Source organism: Rhinatrema bivittatum, chromosome 1, assembly GCF_901001135.1.
Source record: "Rhinatrema bivittatum chromosome 1, aRhiBiv1.1, whole genome shotgun sequence".
In the NCBI taxonomy this organism is placed as follows: domain Eukaryota; kingdom Metazoa; phylum Chordata; class Amphibia; order Gymnophiona; family Rhinatrematidae; genus Rhinatrema; species Rhinatrema bivittatum.
The window spans coordinates 242,871,232-242,889,941 of NC_042615.1; the positions used below are offsets into that span (position 1 = coordinate 242,871,232).

Sequence of the window (18,710 nt, forward strand, 5' to 3'; positions counted from 1 at the left end):
TGTGGTGGGAATTGGCACCCACAGGCTTGCGTGGCTATGGGTCTTAGATCTCAGAAAGGAGGTGCAGGAGTGACTTGCCGATATGCCTTGTGCAGGAAAGAATCTCTTTGGAGATAAAGTGAAGGATGTGGCTAGATCCGGGACCACCATGCAACTCTCCAATAGCTCTCCATTGGCACGCAGAACCCACCCTCCTCAGCCAGGATGCCATCTAGATTTGGGCCCAGAAAGTCCTTCTTCCATCTGAAGAGGGTGCTACACTCCACCACCTAACTCCCATCAGCAACTCCAGGACCCTTGTGGCCGACCCAGGCAGCAGAGGGCCCAGAAGCCCCAGCTAGCACCTCAGTGAACTCCAGAAATGGGGCTTTGATTGGATTGCAGGGAACATAGCCAAGTCGCCCGTACCCAGAGAGATGGACTTTCCAGTTGGGGGAATGGTTCAGTTCTTTGCGAACCAGTGGCCCAGGATAACCTCTGTACAGTGGGTTTTTTCCATTGTTTGTGAAGGTACAAATTTGAACCTATTTGTGTACCCTGCAAAATTTGCCTCCTGAGCCCATTCTGGGGCCTAGTAGTGAATAAGGAAGTACTGGTAATGAAGCTTTCCTCATTCTTAACAGCTAGAGTGGTCAAACCCGTTCCACCAAGGCAGAGGACAAGGATTTTACTCCTAGTACTTCCTGATACCAAAGAAAACAGGGGGCTCCATCCTATCCTGGACTTAAGGGTCTTGAACAAACTCATCAAAAGAGAAACGTTCAAGTTGGTTTCCCTGGGCACCCTGATCCCCCTTCTTGCAAAAAAGGGACTGGCTATGTTCCCTGGATTTAAAAGTTGCTTACATTTACATCAAGATCTTCCCAGGTCACCGGAAGTATCTGATTTGTGGTGGGAAAGCAGCTCTTCTGCCTCTTCGGCTCACGTCAGCCCCACATGTCTTTACAAAATTTCTAACCATGGTGACGGCGCACCTTCGCAGACTGGGAGTTAATGTTTTCCCTTATCTGGACGATTAGCTGGTCAAGAATATCTCTTGGATGGGGGCCGATGCATCCATGCGCTCAACCATTCGGGTGCTTGGAGACACTAGGGTTCATTGTCAACTACCTCAAGTCCCATTTCAGCCCTTCACTACAATTGAACTTTATTGGAATCCTGCTAGACATGGTTCAGGCCAAGGCCTTCTGCCCTGGCAACAGGCCATCAACCTGATGACCATTGCGGCGGGGATTCAACAGAGCCAGCAGGCATCAGCGAGGCACATGTTGAGGCAATTGGGCCATATGACTGCGACAGGACTTGTTACTCCCTTGGCACGTTTGCACATGTGAAAGGCCCAATGGATCTTGAGGTCACAGTGACGACAAGCCACAAGACCTTCAGGACCGCATTCAAGTCAGGCTGTCTCTCCAGGACTCTTTGTCCTTGTGGCAGGAAACTTCGAATCTGGAAAGGAGGGTGTTCTTCCAAAGTCCACCCACAGATGTGTGTACCCTGGACTAGGAAGCTCATGTATATGGATAAAGCACCCAGGGGCTATGGTCCTTCCAGGAATGTCTCTATCAAATAAATTTCCTGGAGCTCCAGGCAATCAGGTACATACTGTGGGCTTTCAGAGATTGGCTGTCCAACAACGTTTTTCCAATACAGTCCGACAACCAAGTTGACAGTGTGGTATGTCAACAAGCAGGAAGGTGCAGGATCATACCTCCTATGTCAGGAAGTGGTCCAGATCTGTTTGTGGGCCCCCTCCCATGGGTTGGTGCTCAAGGCCATGTACCTGGCCAGAACGGAGAATGTAATAACGGACAGACTGTCAAGTCATCAGACCCCACAAATTATCGCCAGACTAAGGGGTCTTCTGCCTCTAGGGGAAAGCCTGGATGTGGATCTCTTTACAGCACCTTGGAACAGGAAGGTTCCTCAGTTCTGCTTCCTGTACAAGGCATATAGCAAATCAGCCTCTGATGCCTTCACCCTGGCATTGGGGCGAGGGTTTCCTGTATGCATATCCTCCAGCTCCACTAGTAGCGAAGACTCTCTTGAAGCTTCGCAAGGAAAAGGATCCTCATAGCCCCTCAATGGCTTTGGAGGTCTGGTTTCCACTCCTCAGGGAGATGTCCATCTGGAAACTGATCAGGCTGGGGACTTCCCAGATCTCATCATCCAGGATCAAGGCAGGTTGCAAGATCCCAACCTCCAGACTCTTGTTGCTACAGCTTGGATGTTGAGAGGTTAATATTGCAAACACTTGATCTTTCGGAAGATGTGTCTCGGGTCCTTGTGGCTTCCTGAAAACCTTCTACTAGAAAGTCCTGTTGACTGAAGTGGAGGAGGTTTTCAATGTTATGTGAACAGAAAGCCCTGGATCATCTCTTCTGCCCCCCACAAAAACTGGTTGACTACCTTTTACACCTATCAAAAGCTGGTTTGAAGACCAACTTCATTAGCGTCACCTAAGTGTGATAGGCGCGTATCACCATGGTGAAGATAGTACACTTATCTCTGTAGAGCCCATATAAAAAATATTTTCGGCTTCTTACTTGCTGTTATCGTGTACCGGCAGTGAAGAAGAAGAGGCTGCTTGTGGATCCAATACTACCGGTGGTGAAGAAGAGAAAGAGGCCTGTCTATATAGTCTGCTTAGTGGATCTGCACTGCCTTGTGAACTGAGCCCATCTGTCGTCTCTTCAGGCCTTGTGGTATTAAATACTCGCAAAGCTTCTGCACCACCCAGCGAACTGAAGAGAGAGGCCTCCTCTTCGCCACAGGTGGGATTGGGTCCATTGGCAGCCTCTCGACCTCTTCTCTTCTTCGCCGAGCCCTCTTCTTCGCTGTCGATGGGGTCCATGGATGGCCTCTTCTTTACTGCAGTGAGATTGGGCTCCAACAGCAGCCACACACACAGCTGAGTGCAGCTGGATGATGCTGCTCCTCTTCCTGCCCCACTGGGAATGTCACCTCTGGTCACAGACATCCAGGTTGAAGTCATCAACAAAGGTCTGCGATGTCTGGTCATTGCTGATGACATGATTGCAAGGTGCTGGTGGGCTGGAGATATCTGGGCAAACTGAGAAGGAGGAAGGCCGGAAAAAATCTGCCATCGGGCTGGGTTTGGTTCTCAGACCGTAGTTTGCCCACCCCTGGACTATAGGATAGGTAATCTCTGGCTTGCTGGATTGATAGAAACAAAACTTAGCAATGATATCTCTAGTTTTGTGGGGATGTTAACTTCCCACTTTATTTTGAAATGAAAAACTGAGCTATTAAGTTTTGGGTTTCCATTCATCTACTCTGTTTTATCCACCCTCTGTGGAACATATGGGGCGGCCTAGTGGTAAATTTTGTATAGCTATTTTAAGTATAGTTTTGCCCAGCTGCAAATAAAGCAATTTCATTTATCTTGGGGCCTTTGGTGCCATAACAATGACATTTTGAGTTTGGTGATTGTTATATGGGGGTTTTTTTTTGTTTTTTAAAGTAGTCAATATTAAGATGTAGACACTTTTTTTTTTTTAATGCTTTTTCTCTACAGGGACCAGATGCCAAGCCAGTAGTATCCTTCATTGCTGGTTTGACTGCTCCACCAGGCAGAAGAATGGGTCATGCTGGGGCAATCATTGCTGGAGGGAAAGGTGGAGCGAAAGAGAAGATTGCTGCTCTCCAGGGAGCAGGTGTTATTGTCAGTATGTCTCCTGCTCAGCTGGGCAGCACTATGCACAAGGTAAATTATGCAGATGTCACAAGCACTCTCAATCTGTGCAGCATAGTATGGAGCCAGAAAACTGAGACATTTTAAAACTGCTTTTGATTGTTTAACTGTAGGTAACTTGGTATAGTTCATCTGGATGAACTGTTTTAATGCAACTATAATTACATCTTGACATGCAATAGCTTTGCTAAGCAAGAATAGGGGGGGGGGGGAGCCAGAGTTCTTAATTGTGTTTTTTCATGTAAATGTTCTTTGGAATCACCACACACACACGCATTTCACACGCATTTCACACACACACACACACACACATGCATTTCACACACACACACACACACACTAGCATTTCACACACACACACACACACACACACTAGCATTTCACACACTGAGTTCTCCTTCTCATAGCCATCTACCAATTAAATATAAAATTAGCTGACTGAATTGTTTAGAATTAAGATTGCACCTGGCATGGTAATTGGCAAAAGGTATTGCTTTTGATATTGCATAGATGCTGTGAAATGGAGAATTCTGGGTTTGTTTGATTTTTGTTTTGTTTTGGGTTTTTTTTTAAAGCATTTTCCCTGTGTTTTAGGACTTAACTATTATTATTTGTATTTTTACAATTTTTAAATCTTCCACCCTAGATTTGTCCTATTTAAATAATCGCAGAATGTACTGTCTGCCTGTAGTAAAAATGCTGGTGCTTGTGCTTCCCTTTTAATATATTAGAATGAACAAATTTTTCTTTTTGGGGCATAAGCAATCAAATTTGACAATTGTCCTTAGCAAACGTTAATATTGTATCTTTTGAGTCAAGACAAGGGTGCAGGAGTTCATATTAGCTACAGAGATGTCAGTTACATTGTGGATCCCCTGAGTTTAGCTAGGTCAGAGAAACAGGAGAGTTTGGAGTACATCTGAATTAGCTTATGTACTCCTAATTGAGATAACTGGATATATCACAGAAAGCAAATAAAAGAAATTGTCCCTTTCCATACTTTATCTTTTTACTACTTAAAATAAGCGTAAAAGATATACTCCCACAGAAAGTATATGTATGGGAGTAGAATTCTTCTTTCTAGTCATGCCATTATCCATTCACTTAAACACCCCATGTTACTCCTCTCTCTTTTAGTACCTGTTGTCTGTGTCAGTACCTCTCTCTGGCACTGAGCAGTCTGTAGCATGTATTTCCCTATGTGGCCATGTGCCAGCAGCATTTCCCCTCCAGCACCCCCTAATGTAGTTTTCCTGCCACTTGTGTGGGGTTTTTTTTTTTGTCTTCAGGGTCCTACCGGTAGCACAAATCTTTTTCATGCGCACTTATGGTGCATGTCTCCTGTGGTCCTGCCTGTCAGATCTTCCCACGCTGAATTTACATTCCTGCACTGAATTAAAAAATATTGCTAGCAGTAAACTTTTTATTTATTTTACTTATTCATTTATACACTTTTATATATCGACCTTCCTCAAAAGATTTCAAGTCGGTAAACAGTGCAACAAAATTACAAATCAATTGACAGTGCAATAAAATTATAACATAAAAAACAACTAAACACTTCATATTTCTTCAATTTAAAAACTAAAATGAACAATTAATCTGTTAAATATAAGTCCCTAAACCAGGCACTAAAACTACTTCTTAAACCTAAAATTCCTAAAACCTCCATAAATAATCACGTAAAAGTAAATGTAAAATCCCTAAATCGGGATCATGACAACTACTTAACCTAAGATCCCTAATCTAGACTACAAAGGCTCTATTACATATAATCAATTAGGATTGTTAGTATACAATATCTCTAACCTAAACCACAATAACACTGGTTACATATAAACAATTAAATGATTGTTAGTGTACAATATTCTTAAAATTATTATTAATTACGATAATTACCATATTCTTAGAATTGTTAAGAATTGTTATGGTCCTTTTCTGCCATATATTACTGTTACATCATCGAGAATTGTAAAAACTAGAGATATGTGACTGCCATACTACTGTGCTTAAACCCTCCAAAGCGCGATATCATACCTGCAGTGGTTTCAGCAGGGATACTAGGTCACAGATGAACAAGACGTTCACATAAGGCATTCTTGTTTACTTTGCAGAAGAATGCCTAAAAAATGAAAGCAATAAACTGAAAAATGTCAACATAAACTCTTCTTCTGATGACATGTAGTAGTGAAAATATGTATATCTGTGTATATCTCTTTCTCTATAGATATATAATATATAGATATATGATATATATATAGATAGATATATACACACACTAGTGAATAGTATCCAGTGTTGCTCAGGTAATTTGGTCTATAATAGCCTGAGTGGGTGCCTTTGCCTGTGTGTGTGTGGGAGGGGGGGGACTGTGCCACTGTGTGCGTATATGTGTGTGTGTGAGCCTGTGTGTGTGAACTTTAGCGCACTTCTTTATGTACCTATGCATGTCTGTCCCTGTATGTGGGAGAATGAGAGAGAGGGCTTTGCAGACAGAACATATTAGTAAACAATATCCAGCGTTACTTGAGTTTTCTGGTCAATAGCCTGGGTGCTTGCCCTGTGTGTGTACGTGGGTGTCTCTAACTATGTTTGGAGGGGGGGGGGATGTCTGTATCTGAGTGTGTGTTTGGGGGAGCCTGTGTGTATGGGTGCTGTGCCTGTGCATATGTGTGTTTGGCAGGCCTTTGCAAACAGAGCATATTGTCTTTGCACAGTGCACCTTCCATTGTTCTGAATACCACATTTTAGCCACAGATATATACGACAGTGTGACTGACAGACACAAATCTTTTATTTATATATATATATATATCTATAAAAGAGGGAAAGAGATATTTAGATAGCTATTAAGGGAAATAGTAACCTACATTCTTTCCTCCATGTGTCCTTTCAGAGCAGCTCTGTGACTGTGGCCTGTAGGAGCTGCAGAGTGATGCTGGGAGTAAGGAGTTATGGCCCTAGCATGTGTTACATAAACATTTTTGTACATTGTTTTGTAGTTCTGGTTGTGTGGTTTCACTATGCTTTAATTTAAATCATTTTTCCTTATAATTAGAAAACATATTTAAGTGGGTTAAATTATAAAGTGCAATTTGATGAAATTGTAGAACCAGTGACTCCACTGATTGAAACTGAGTACAGTATGGGCAGGAGTTGTGCAGGTCTCCCATGTAGTTCATAGGAAGGTAGTGACTGAATCTACAGAATTTTTATTACCCCCCCACCCTCACCCTTCCAAAATGAAAAAGTACTTTTTTGTGTTTTTGTGAAAACCACCAAACTAATTTTACAGTGCTTTTCTCTTTCCACAACTAATTGTGCCATTTACCTTTTGTGACAGTGCCTCCAAATGCCTCATATAATTTTTCATCAAGTAGATTGACTGTATCACATAATGAAAGGTGTATTTTATTACAAGCAGGCATGATAATTATTGCTATCATACTTATTACTGCTCACACTGCGATTCTCACCTCCTCTTCCAATATTAAACAGCCTAGGATTTTCTGATAAGCTTTCTTTCTACTCTTGTATCCTATGGTCCAATCAAATCAACTCAAGCCAAATGTTACCTTTCTACTAAAACTTTGAAATAAATGTTGGTCAATATTGATTTTACCACAGGATCTAGAAAGAAGAGGATAAAATGATTTTTCAAATGGATTTTGCCTCTGCTGTCTTTGATCAACATGTCAACAAAAACCTCAGCTGCCAAAATCCTAACTTCATTTGTGTTAATGGAAACATTGCAGCATTTTCCACTGATCTAGCTAAAGCTGGTGATTTGCATCCATAGTTAGCAATTTATAAGCAGAGAATGGTACTATGTTTGTTCATTTACAGATAAAGGGACTTTCTCTCCGTTACATTTTTCCATCAGGACTGAAAGACAGGTTGTCTGAAGTCCTTGTTTAGTATGACTCATTTTTATTTCATGTTTTTATTTTTCTATCTCATTTTTCTCCATCGACAACCAGGTATGAATTAGCCATTTGTTAGCATTCAGACAGGTTAATCCATATCAGTGGGTTATGCACCTCCACCAGCAGATGGAGACTGAGCAAAGCTGACATCACGGTATATATCCCCCTGCAGTGACATCAGCCCGCCAGTATTTTTTCGTCTTCAGCAGATGGTGAATGTGCATCTCCCTACTGGGGACTGCTTTAAAAAAAGAAATAGAAAATGAAAGGAGAAAAGGAGGAGGAAATTAATTTGCTCTGCTCTCCTGTGGTGATACCTTATGGTCCCTCCCTCAGTCTAATTTTCCTGATATGATATCTGTGGATCCCTCCCTCAGAAGAGTGCCTCAGTCCCGTAGCTGGTTTTCTGACGTGGACTTAGCTGTAGAAAGAAATAGCTGAGAGGCCAGCGGGTACAGGAAGCCAAGTGTGGCAGTGAAGACCTTTTCCCTTTCCCTCTGCAGCCAGAGACCAACTGTATACTCTGCTGGGACGGGCTGAGTTCAGGTAAAGAGTTTAATAAAAAAAAAAAAAAGTGAGGTTTCCATTCCTCTTCTGGTCTCCAAGTCTTGGTGTGCCAATCCGACGTCCATTCCTACTTCGGAGAGAGCTTGGAGAGTTGTGGCAGGTTGAGCAGCCTTTTGGCTAGACCCCACTCTCAAGCTTTGCTTAGATGTCACTTGGTAGACTGCGGCAGTGTTCGCACATTTTTCTGCACACAAGTCTGCTGCAAAATAGTGTGTGATGGTTCGCGCTTGCACGCCCGAGAGTGTGCTTAGGTGGGCACTCAGGTCGGTGCCTACATGGACCATGTATTGTGCGCCTATATTTTGGGCGCTTATTGGACAGACCTTGTTTTTGGAAATCCTGTGCATGCTCGCTTGTGCGGGCGCATAGCTGGGCGCACAATTGTCAGATGCTTTGGGAGTGTGCTGCTAGAGGGTGTTTACCGATGTGCTGCTTGCCATATTCAGACATCTCAGCTTGGTATCCCCCCTAACTTTTGTCAGTGCTGCTTGCTGCTTGGAGGCTCAGAGAGAGTGATCTCCAGTTGCTTTTACTGAGCCCGCCCTTCCGAGCATGATGTGGGAATGAGACCAGAGGGAGACCTGTTAGAGGTTTTGCCAGATTGGCCCAGGAGGCTGTGATGTGCAGATCTTTAGGGGCTTCTGGTGCGTTCTCCTCTCCGATTACTGGTCCACAAGGTTCTGCTATAGCAGGGACCTATTCTTCTTGAAGATTGGTTTAATGGTTTATTAAATTTTATATACCAACACATCGGACAGGCCTTCACATCGGATTGGACTTGATTTTTGTATTACAGTGTGGACCTTGAGAGGGCTCAGTTGTTGAAGCACTGCTATGATTTCCACCTTGTTTTGAGTGCGAAAGTTATTAATTTCCTTAGCCTATATTCGCATTTGAGTGTTTGAAGCTCGATGTGAAGAACGAGGGTTCATCCTTGTTCAGTTAACATCCTGCTCAGTTTGGAATTTTACAGGATAGGTTGTTTAAAAACTTGGACCTTAATTCCTTGAAGGTTCAGGTGGTGGTGGCTCTTGCTTGTTTCCAAGGTCACATGAAATCTTGTCGGCCATCCAGTTATGGCCCGGTTCTTGAAAGAGATAAAACATCTTCATCCTCCCTTGCAGTTGACGGTGGCCTTGTGGAGTCTTAATCTGGTTCTGGATTTCTGGCAGATCCCACCTTCAATCTCTGCATAGCCTCTTCTTGAGGTTACTTACTAGAGGATGGTGATCTGCGTGTAGAGTTTCTGAGCTGCGGGCTCTGTCTTGCTGGGAGCCATTTCTGCGAGTGACTTTGGGGGCGGTTCAGATGCGAACTGTTGCGTCTTTTTGGCCAAAGGTGGTCTTGGATTTTCACTTGAATCAATCAATTCCTTGCCGATTCTGGACAGGGAGAATGATGTAGATGAATATCGCCCGTTATAGCCCTTGGGTATCATAAGGTATTGGGGGTTTCTAAACCATTCAAGAATACGGATCAGCTGTTTATACTCCACAGTGGGAGTAAACAAGGTGAGCCGGCATTACGAGCTACGATAGCCTGCTGGATTAAGAAGGTTATCACGGCTGCGTATGTGGTTGCTGAGAAGCTGTTGCCTAATCAGGTTAGTGCTCATTCCACTAGGACACAGGAAGTGTCATGCCAGAGATTAGATGGTTGTTTCCCCTTGAGATTTGCTGAGTTGTGACATAGTCTTTATTACACACCTTCCAGGCATTTTTGCCTGGATGTGCAAGCCCAGGAGGACACATCCTTTGCAAGTGCGGTGGTGTTCACACCGTGAGCAGCCTTCTGCCCTGCTCAGGAGTAGCTTTGGTACATCCCACTGGTTTGGATTAAACTGTTTGTTTGCTAAGAAAGGAGAAATTACTACTTACCTGATAATTTCCTTTTTTTTTTTTTTTTTTAATAGACTAGGTTAATTCACCTTCCCGCCCTTGGCTGCCAGATGGTGGTGCCATTGTCGTCCTGAGTAGCTGTGTTTCTGGAGATTACTGGCAAGTGTCAAATCCAGTCCCTAGATTAGTAATATTACACTCCTTGTCTGACCTGAATGTTTTTTTGTTAACAGAGTGTTTGAATAGATGTCTTTAATGGTTATGATCATATAATGTTCAGTTGTCCACAGTTTGCTTTTTGCATAGAACACTAGAAGGCTGATGTCAGTGCAGGGGTATATATATATCTATATCTCTCTCTCTCTCTCTCTCTCTCTCTCTCTCTCTCTCTCTATATATATATATATATATATATATATCTATCTATATATCTATATCTATCTATATATCTATATATATATCTATATCTATCTATATATCTATATATCTATATATATATATATATATATATATATCTATATATCTATCTATATATCTATATCTATCTATATATCTATATATATATCTATATCTATCTATATATCTATATATATATATATATATATACCATGACATCAACTTTTCTCCATCTCTATCTGCTGGTAGAGGTGCATAACCCACTGTTGTGGTTTAAACTGTCTTCATTAAAGAAAAGAAAATTATCAGGTAGTAATTTCTCCTTATGTGTGGGTGACAACATCCAATGGTGTTGACACAGATCCAGCTCTCAAAAGTTCAGTTTTTGTGTGCACATGCTGCCTTGGGAGCCTCTAAGACTTTATTCATCTGAGCTGCTGCATGGATATAGCCCATTCTCTCTCATATTTTTCTGTCTCTTGAGACATAGTGCTTCCTTATTTTTCTGACTCATTCCTTAATTTTATTTTTAAGGTCTGCTTTGGCAGCCCCTCCAACACAACTTTTAGAGGTCCACTGTTTGAGCACTTATCTGACTAAATTCTATCTGACTAATAAGATAGCTAGCTAGAATTTAGCCAGTTATGTTAGGGGCATTCTGGGGGCGTAATTGGGAGGAGTTGAGTTAGCAGGATAACTTAGCTAGCTAAGTCTTGTAGGACCAAAAACCTATCCTAAACAGAGCCAGCTATATTGAATAAGAGAGCTAGCTATATTGAATAGTGCGGCTACACTATTGAATATACTTCCAAAGTTAGCTGAATAAGTTTATCTGGCTAACTTTGCTATGTGGACTGTGTCTGAATAAGGACCTCTCAAGTTCTAAGCTTTTTAAAAAAAAAATCAGTTGGAGAATTCCAAAGCCAAGAAGCCTGTGGTGAATGGGTTTAAGGCCTGCATCTATGTCCATCACGGATAATCATACTGTCTGTTATCGATGGTGGAACCTGGATCAAGCCTCATCAAACTTTTACAGTTGTGCTTGCATATCCTCCATGGTGCAGCAGTATCGCACGTGGAAGATTGAAGCCCTTTGGAAGGCGCCAGAGGCTGAGTCCTAAGCTTCAGCATGAAGCCAAGCAATGCAACTCTTCTTCACCATTGAGCGAAGCATTGTTGGGCTCCTAGCAAAAGAGTCAAGATGGGACATTTCCTTCTCTTATCCCTGCAAGCATGAGAAGGCTCCATCCCTGTGGTGCCAGGCTCCAGATCTGTCCTAGGTCAGGGATTGAGCATGCCACAAAAGCTACTGATGCTGGAGGAAGTGCAGAGAAAGGCAACAAGGCGGGATCCTCATTGGGGCTATCCCTGTTGCAACCAAAAAGGGCAGTGTCACTGGTGCAAGATTCCATGATAGCAGGCCCTTCCTCAATGCCAAAATGAGATGTGTTATCAGCACAGATGCTCTCTTTGTTTGTGATACCCAGAGGAATTCAACAACTTATAATCCTACAAAACATTTTTATTAAATGTGTACAAACATTAAACTCATAACTTTTAATACATCAGACCATCTATATGAACAGTGCTTGCCTTTTATAATAAAACTACATACTCCATACATTACCCTCCATTCATACTCTATCCATACCCAACCCTAACACTCACCATCCCTAAAAATGACCAACATGATCAGTAGTTATACATAATTATGCACAGATTAACCTTTCATGATGTGTAGTCATGCTACCTCCACATATTTTACAATAATCACAATAATGCAAAACAACGAGTTGCTTCAGCATGTAAGTTTCATAACACCCAACGAAGATCTCGTTTCACCCGTCTATGCGGGCTTCTTCAGGGACTAACTATTCACAAAAGCGCAACTATGCTGTCATGTTGATATACTTGATATAACTATCTTCTAAAGCGCTGTCTTCATAATCGGGCACAATCTTCTTTACAATACTTTAATGCTGACGGCATCACCACACATAGTGCTAGTTCCTATAAAACATTTAAAACACTTAAATTATAAATTAACTCTACTTAACCATCACCCTGAACATCAAAAGTATCAGTTCATATAGATGGTCTGATGTATTAAAAGTTATGAGTTTAATGTTTGTACACATTTTAATAAAAATATTTTGTAGGATTATAAGTTGTTGAATTCCTCTGGGTGTGTGTATAATGAATATCCAATAACAGAGGTAGTGCATAAATATTATTTACCTCTTTGTTTGTGATGCAGAAGATCCTGTGGCATCGAGACACCTCAAATCTGGACCCAGGGCCAACCAGTGTGCCATCCATGTTGAAGTGAAGCACACACATATGCGCTCGGCATGGTAAACTGTAGTGCCATTGGTGGCTTTGTAGATGTCATGGTGCAGAAGGAATTACTGGCACCATCTATGGAGCGAATTGCTAATTTTTGAGACTTGTCAATGCAGCTTGTGTGGAGAGCCTCTGAACCAGCCCCTATTGCAGTTGTGGTGCTGGACTCTTCAGCCTTGTCACCAACTCTGAGGCTGAGCCCATCTGGGTTTATGAAGAAGATGTATTTCCTCCAACTCTGGTTAAGAGGGTTCTTCCAACCAGTGGGAACCCTATTATCAAAGCTAGTGAAGAATTTCTTTACTTCCTTAACATGAAGACAGGAGGGTTGGGAGGGTTAGAGCACCAAGTAATGTTTTTTTCCTCTAATATCTCCAATTGCATATTAACGCTAGATTTGAACCACTTGACAGTTTTTCAACCGACATATAAGCCTTAATTAACACACAGTCCTTCCTTATTAAAATGTTACCGTTCTTTGTTGGCACATGTATAATTTGTAATCTATACCAATTATAGGTTTTCCTTATTGTGCCTTTCTGTAAACCGTTGTGATCGTGAATTAACTTAATCACGGTATAGAAGAGTCTTTAAATAAATAAATAAGATGGAGGAACTTTTTTTCACATAATGGGCCTGATCCATGTCCCACGCCAGTGTGTACTCTGCCACAGGAACCACTGGCACTGGTATAAGTCCTCATCAGGCAGTGATAGATTTTCTTCCCCCATAGACGTCCCTTCACGGATCCGGTGGTGAAGAAATGGGCTGTACCTGGTCTGAGTTCCTTCTAGATGTTTTCTGAGCCAGCAAACATTTTCATCTCACTTGCCGCTTTTATTGTCAGGGTTTGTGGCTAGCATTCCCCTGTGGTCAGGTGTTGAGAGGACTCCATTGAGATTGTATCTGATTCCCTTCCAAACTTGCTGCAGTATGCGTGTCCCCCTCTCTCCCTGGAGGATCTCTATTACTCCAGATTCTTAGATAAGTTGGTTAAGACTCTAGAGATGAATGTTAGGAAGGAAAAGGCCTGAGAATGGACATCTTCAGGCTTCTTCAGTTTCTGCAACGTCCAGTGGATTCTGCAGCTATTCCAGTTCATAAGCTTCTCCAAGATCTCTCCATCAGAATGTCAGATGCCTACATTGTTCCTTCTGGAAACTGGACTTAAATATAGCATATAAGCTGCCCCTGGTTTCGGGTGGTCGGACTTCCACATCACTTGGTGGTGGTCAGATCAGCATTGAAGTGTGCTATTGGTGATCTTGCAGTAGAAGGTACTATAAGAGACTATGTGTGGGCCTGCTTCAGAGACTCATGCATAGACTAAAGGTAGTCCAAATTATAGCAGCATGGGTGGTTTTGAGATGTCTTAGATTTTCACCTTTTAGAATGGTGCTTGGCGTGCTCCATTGACTTCCTATTTCTGCCTATATTCAATTTAAGATTTTATCCTTGGTTTTCAAGGTAATGTGAGGTAATGCTTTGTTGTATTTATTTAAGAAAATAAACTGGTATCTATAGCATTGTCTGAGGTCAGGAGGGACATTTTTGTGGGTACCATCAACTAGGCAGGTGCAGAAAGCTCAGTTCAGGAGAAGGGCATGCTCTGTTTATTGCACACTTCCTTTGGAATAAACTACCAGTGGAGATTAGGCAAGAGTTAAACTATATTACTGTTCACAAGAAGGTGCAATTGTGGTTTTTTTCCTGGTATGTGAATAAATGGATTCAGTCTCTGTTGGGTGTAGCTTGTTCCTGGTTAGTGGGGATATTTTGTTATGGTGGGTTGTTACTTTGGATGCTGATTATTGTGTTTTTTAATCATGTTCTTGGTGCATCTGCTGCTGTTTTATATGTTGATTTTGTGGTTATATTTCTGTATTGTATTATGTTTTTATTTTCTACACTGCTCTAACCTCAGTTTGACTGCAAAAGCGGTACAGAAAAATTTTAAATAAATCTAGCACACTCGTGTCTATTCCTACACACCATGAGAAAAGACCCGAAGGTATTGGACACAGAGTTCTGTGTTGTGTCCAAATTGCAGCTTACCAGTTCTATATGGTGCAATATCTGCATGAATGTATCCAAAAATTACAACCCTTGGACAAAGTCATCAGACTCAGAGCAGGCTGACTTTCATAGCACAATAGAAGACACGGAGAAATATGAAAATCATCCTATCCATTCCATCTATGAAGCTTTCAATACCGCAGCCAGAACTTTTGTGACAGCCAGTGGGACCCAGACACTTGCATTGTTGTGAGCTAGTGACCTCTGAGAAGATGTATACGATTGTTTTGCAGATGCGTCCTGTATGGGGTCAGCCTATTCGATGATAAGGTTAAGGAGATGGTGATGCTGATTAAGAAGCATCAGTCCACGCTACAATAGTCATCTGCAGTGTGGGTTCAGATGGCTTCGGTAAAATTTAGTTCTCTTACAAATTACTGTCATCAAGCCCTGCTCCCTCTACAGCAGCAGTAGCTTCCTGCTCAAGGGTGTCAGAGAGAAAATTGCCAGCCTAAGACTGTCTTCAGGACATGCAACCTAAGCAAATACCAGTTTCTGATGGCCCTGAGGAGGTAAGAGTCCAGTTCTTCCTACCGAAGTGGCACTGAGTCACCAAGGATCAAGTGGGTCCTGAAAATGATGGAATATGGCTATTGCTGCTCTTACCCTCCTCCAACCCATTGTGTTTCAGTCTTCAATTCAGACCGGTATGTCCGCCCAGCTGTAGTTAGAAGTGGAGTTTCTCCTCCCGCGGGTACACAATGCTGGGTTCTGTAGTGGAAGTTATCACACAGGAAGAGGATAATAGAATATTTGTGTAGAATACATTGAAATCCTTAGCTCAGTGTATTACAGTATTGTTTATATGTGAGGCCTTCAATGGGGCTATCCATATCTGATCTTGGGCAAGTCATCACAATGCCCATCTACAGGCAACTTATCTTCTGGCAGACCACCTCAGCAGAGTATTGTATCTGCACAAACAGTCTTTTGACTGAGGAATCGTGAACATTGAGCAGTCAGTCGCTGGAGAAAGCTGGTGATCAATCTGTTTTCCTCAGAAGACAACAGAAAGGCCAAATATTTCTGCTCCAGCATCCAAGCAAGTACAGGTCAGTTCCTGACACGTGCAAGTACAGATCAGTTCCTGACACGTTTCTGCTAAACTGGAATGTCTGTATACTTTATACGTACCCTGCAGTCTCTTTAAATGCCAGGACTATCTAGAATAGTGTAGGTAGCTGTGGTCCTCAAGTGCCATAGACAGGTCTGGTTTTCAGAATATCCATAATGAATAGGTATAAGGTATATTTGCTTGCACTACGTCCATTGTATGTAAATGCATCTCATTCATATTCATTGTGGATATCCTGAAAATAAGACCTGTTTGGCACTCCAGGACTGGAATTCCTACCCTTAATCCAGAAAGCTCTTTGGGATAAGGATGATAATCGTCTCATCTGTCTTATCAGTGCAGTCTGCAATCCCATTGGGTATATCTACAACCCTTATCGCTCAGGAGAAAAGCAGGCTCTGCCATCTGATTCTGACATCTCTGCCCTTCATGGCATGGATATTGGAACGCTAGCTTTCTTTTTGCTCCTTTCAAAGGAAGTGGAGGACATACTGATTTTGTCTAGAATCCCTTCAACATCTAAAAGGTCCTACAATTTCCAGTGCAATAGATTCTCAACTAGTTGTGACTCCAGCCATGTGGATCTCTTCTCCTTTAGTCTGAGGGATTTACTTCAGTTTCTTTTCTTTCTTTTGTCCTCTAGCCTTAGTATCATCTCAGCACTATTGTGGCATATCAGCAGATGTAAGGGGCTCTGATCTCTCTCCACCTTTTGGTATCCAAATTCATGAAAGGATTGTGACATTCCAGGCCTCTGGTCAGTAAACCTCCAGTACTTTGGGATCTCATGTCAGATGCCTACATTGTTCCTTCTGGAAACTGGTTCAATTCATGAAACCTCCTTTTGAACCTTTCAAGTCAGTGGGCTTAGATTTTCACCTGGAAAGTGGTTTTCTTGTAGCTATCGCTTCTGCTCAAAAAGTGCGTAAATTGCAAGCTGTGATGTCGTCCTCACTATACCTGCACTTTTTTCACAACTGAGTGGTTCTGCGTACTCACTCTGAGTTCCTTCCAAAAGTGGTATCTGTATTCCACATTAACCAAGCTATTGTGTGCCTGCTTTCTTCTCAGGACCACATGAGCACAGAGGAGAAATGGCTCTTCACTTCTTGGACTTTGAGAGCCCTAGCATATTATTTGAAGAGGAGTCAACCTAATCATCAAGCTTCCCAACTGTTTGTATCCTTTGATCTCAATACATTGAGAATGGCAGTAGATAAACTCTATCCATTTGGTTAGCAGACTGTATCATGCTCTGCTGTGTGCTGGCTAACCCACAGATTACAGACTCTGTCGCGACTCGTCAAGTGAGTGTTATAGTAACTTCCATTGAAGATATTTTCAAAGGTATCGCTTGGTCATCTTTGCATACAATTTCAAATAAATCACATTCAATAAAATAGACAAAGCACTGTGACATAGCTCCACTGTTATGCAACAAATCACAAAAAGACATAGTACCAACAATGGACTGCCAACACCAGCAAGACCCAATAATAAATTCCACCCCAATATAAAATGTATTAGATATTCTAGAAATGGCTATTTTTTTTTAAGTAACACTCAAAGCATCACCAGCCTGATCATTTCAAACCAAACTCTAAATACAGGGATATAGTTAATCTAATAATTACAGCCTATGTATAATCTTGATATAAAAATAACTGCATCCTAAGATATTAATAAATGGATGGTGAAGGAGAAAATGAAGTGTGTTTGTGTCACAAATGTATAATTTTCTTTTTTTCATCCCCTCTCTCTGAAGGAATTTGAGAAGAGGAAAATGCTGTAGAAAACCCTTGAGGATTGACACATTTCTGCACAGCACCTGTGTCCATCATTGTCACATACCTTCTGCTGACTGGTGCGATTGATAGACATCTTTCAGTACCACTTCAAGCCATAAACTATTTTTCTGACCCAAAATCTACATTGGATCTGTTGTTCTGATTGTACTTTCAAGCAAATTAATAAACTGTACCATTTAATTTGGGTTCCATGTAGCTCAGTGATTCTCCTTTTATCATCATGAATCAAGCTGTACAGGATGTTTTCTGTCTGGAATCTGTTAGAGAGTGGAATCATTTTAATTTTAAAATACTGTATAATTAAAACAATCTCATAATAAAAATGTTGCTGGACCAGAAACACCAGTACTGAAATAATAAATTTGTTGGTTTGTCCTGATTTTAACTAAAACTAGTCTTAATGATTTTGATTAAGAAAGTTTTCCCTAAGATAATCTTGAGCCATAGTTTTGTAATGAAAATATACAATGCTATACTTAGCTTAGTAATGCTTAATTAAAAATTAAAGTAATGTCTTCCCTTGATGCTTTGAGAAATCAGGTAAGATTGTTGGATTTCAGTGAGTCATTCTAGTTTGCAAACCCATGGCCACAAAACCAACTCTTTCTTCTATGAAATTTGATTGCTATGTTGCTTGTCTTAGTGGTTATTTTGGAAGATCTTGTATGACATAAGGGGTTTTGTTTTTTTGTTTTTAAATGGTGTGATTTCTTTTTCCTCAGTACACCTATACCTTCTTAATGTAGTTGTATTAACACCAGGTATCAGGAGCAGATATTTTATTTTAAAGTTGATTTCACATTACAATGGTGCTGTGAGCTGGAAGAGCTACATGCTACACAATTGTGTAGTCTATGGTGCTTTAGTAACATAACTGCTCTGACTACAGTAAAATCTCAGGACTTGTTTTCTTGAGTATTTTTTTTTTACAAATGATTCCAAGATCCCCACTGAAACTGATCTAGC

At 41.5% G+C, this 18,710-nt stretch overlaps 1 protein-coding gene across 1 annotated transcript in view; it reads left to right on the plus strand.

Moving 5' to 3' along the window:
- The window catches only part of SUCLG1 (succinate-CoA ligase alpha subunit), a 178,027-nt gene extending 159,922 nt beyond the window's left edge, over positions 1 to 18,105 (plus strand). The window contains exons 8-9 of the mRNA XM_029593343.1: positions 3,539 to 3,727; positions 17,702 to 18,105. Coding sequence (XP_029449203.1) covers positions 3,539 to 3,727; positions 17,702 to 17,728 — 216 coding nt within the window. The 3' untranslated portion in view covers positions 17,729 to 18,105. The remainder of the gene's footprint in view (positions 1 to 3,538; positions 3,728 to 17,701) is intronic.
- Positions 18,106 to 18,710: the final 605 nt, after the last annotated feature.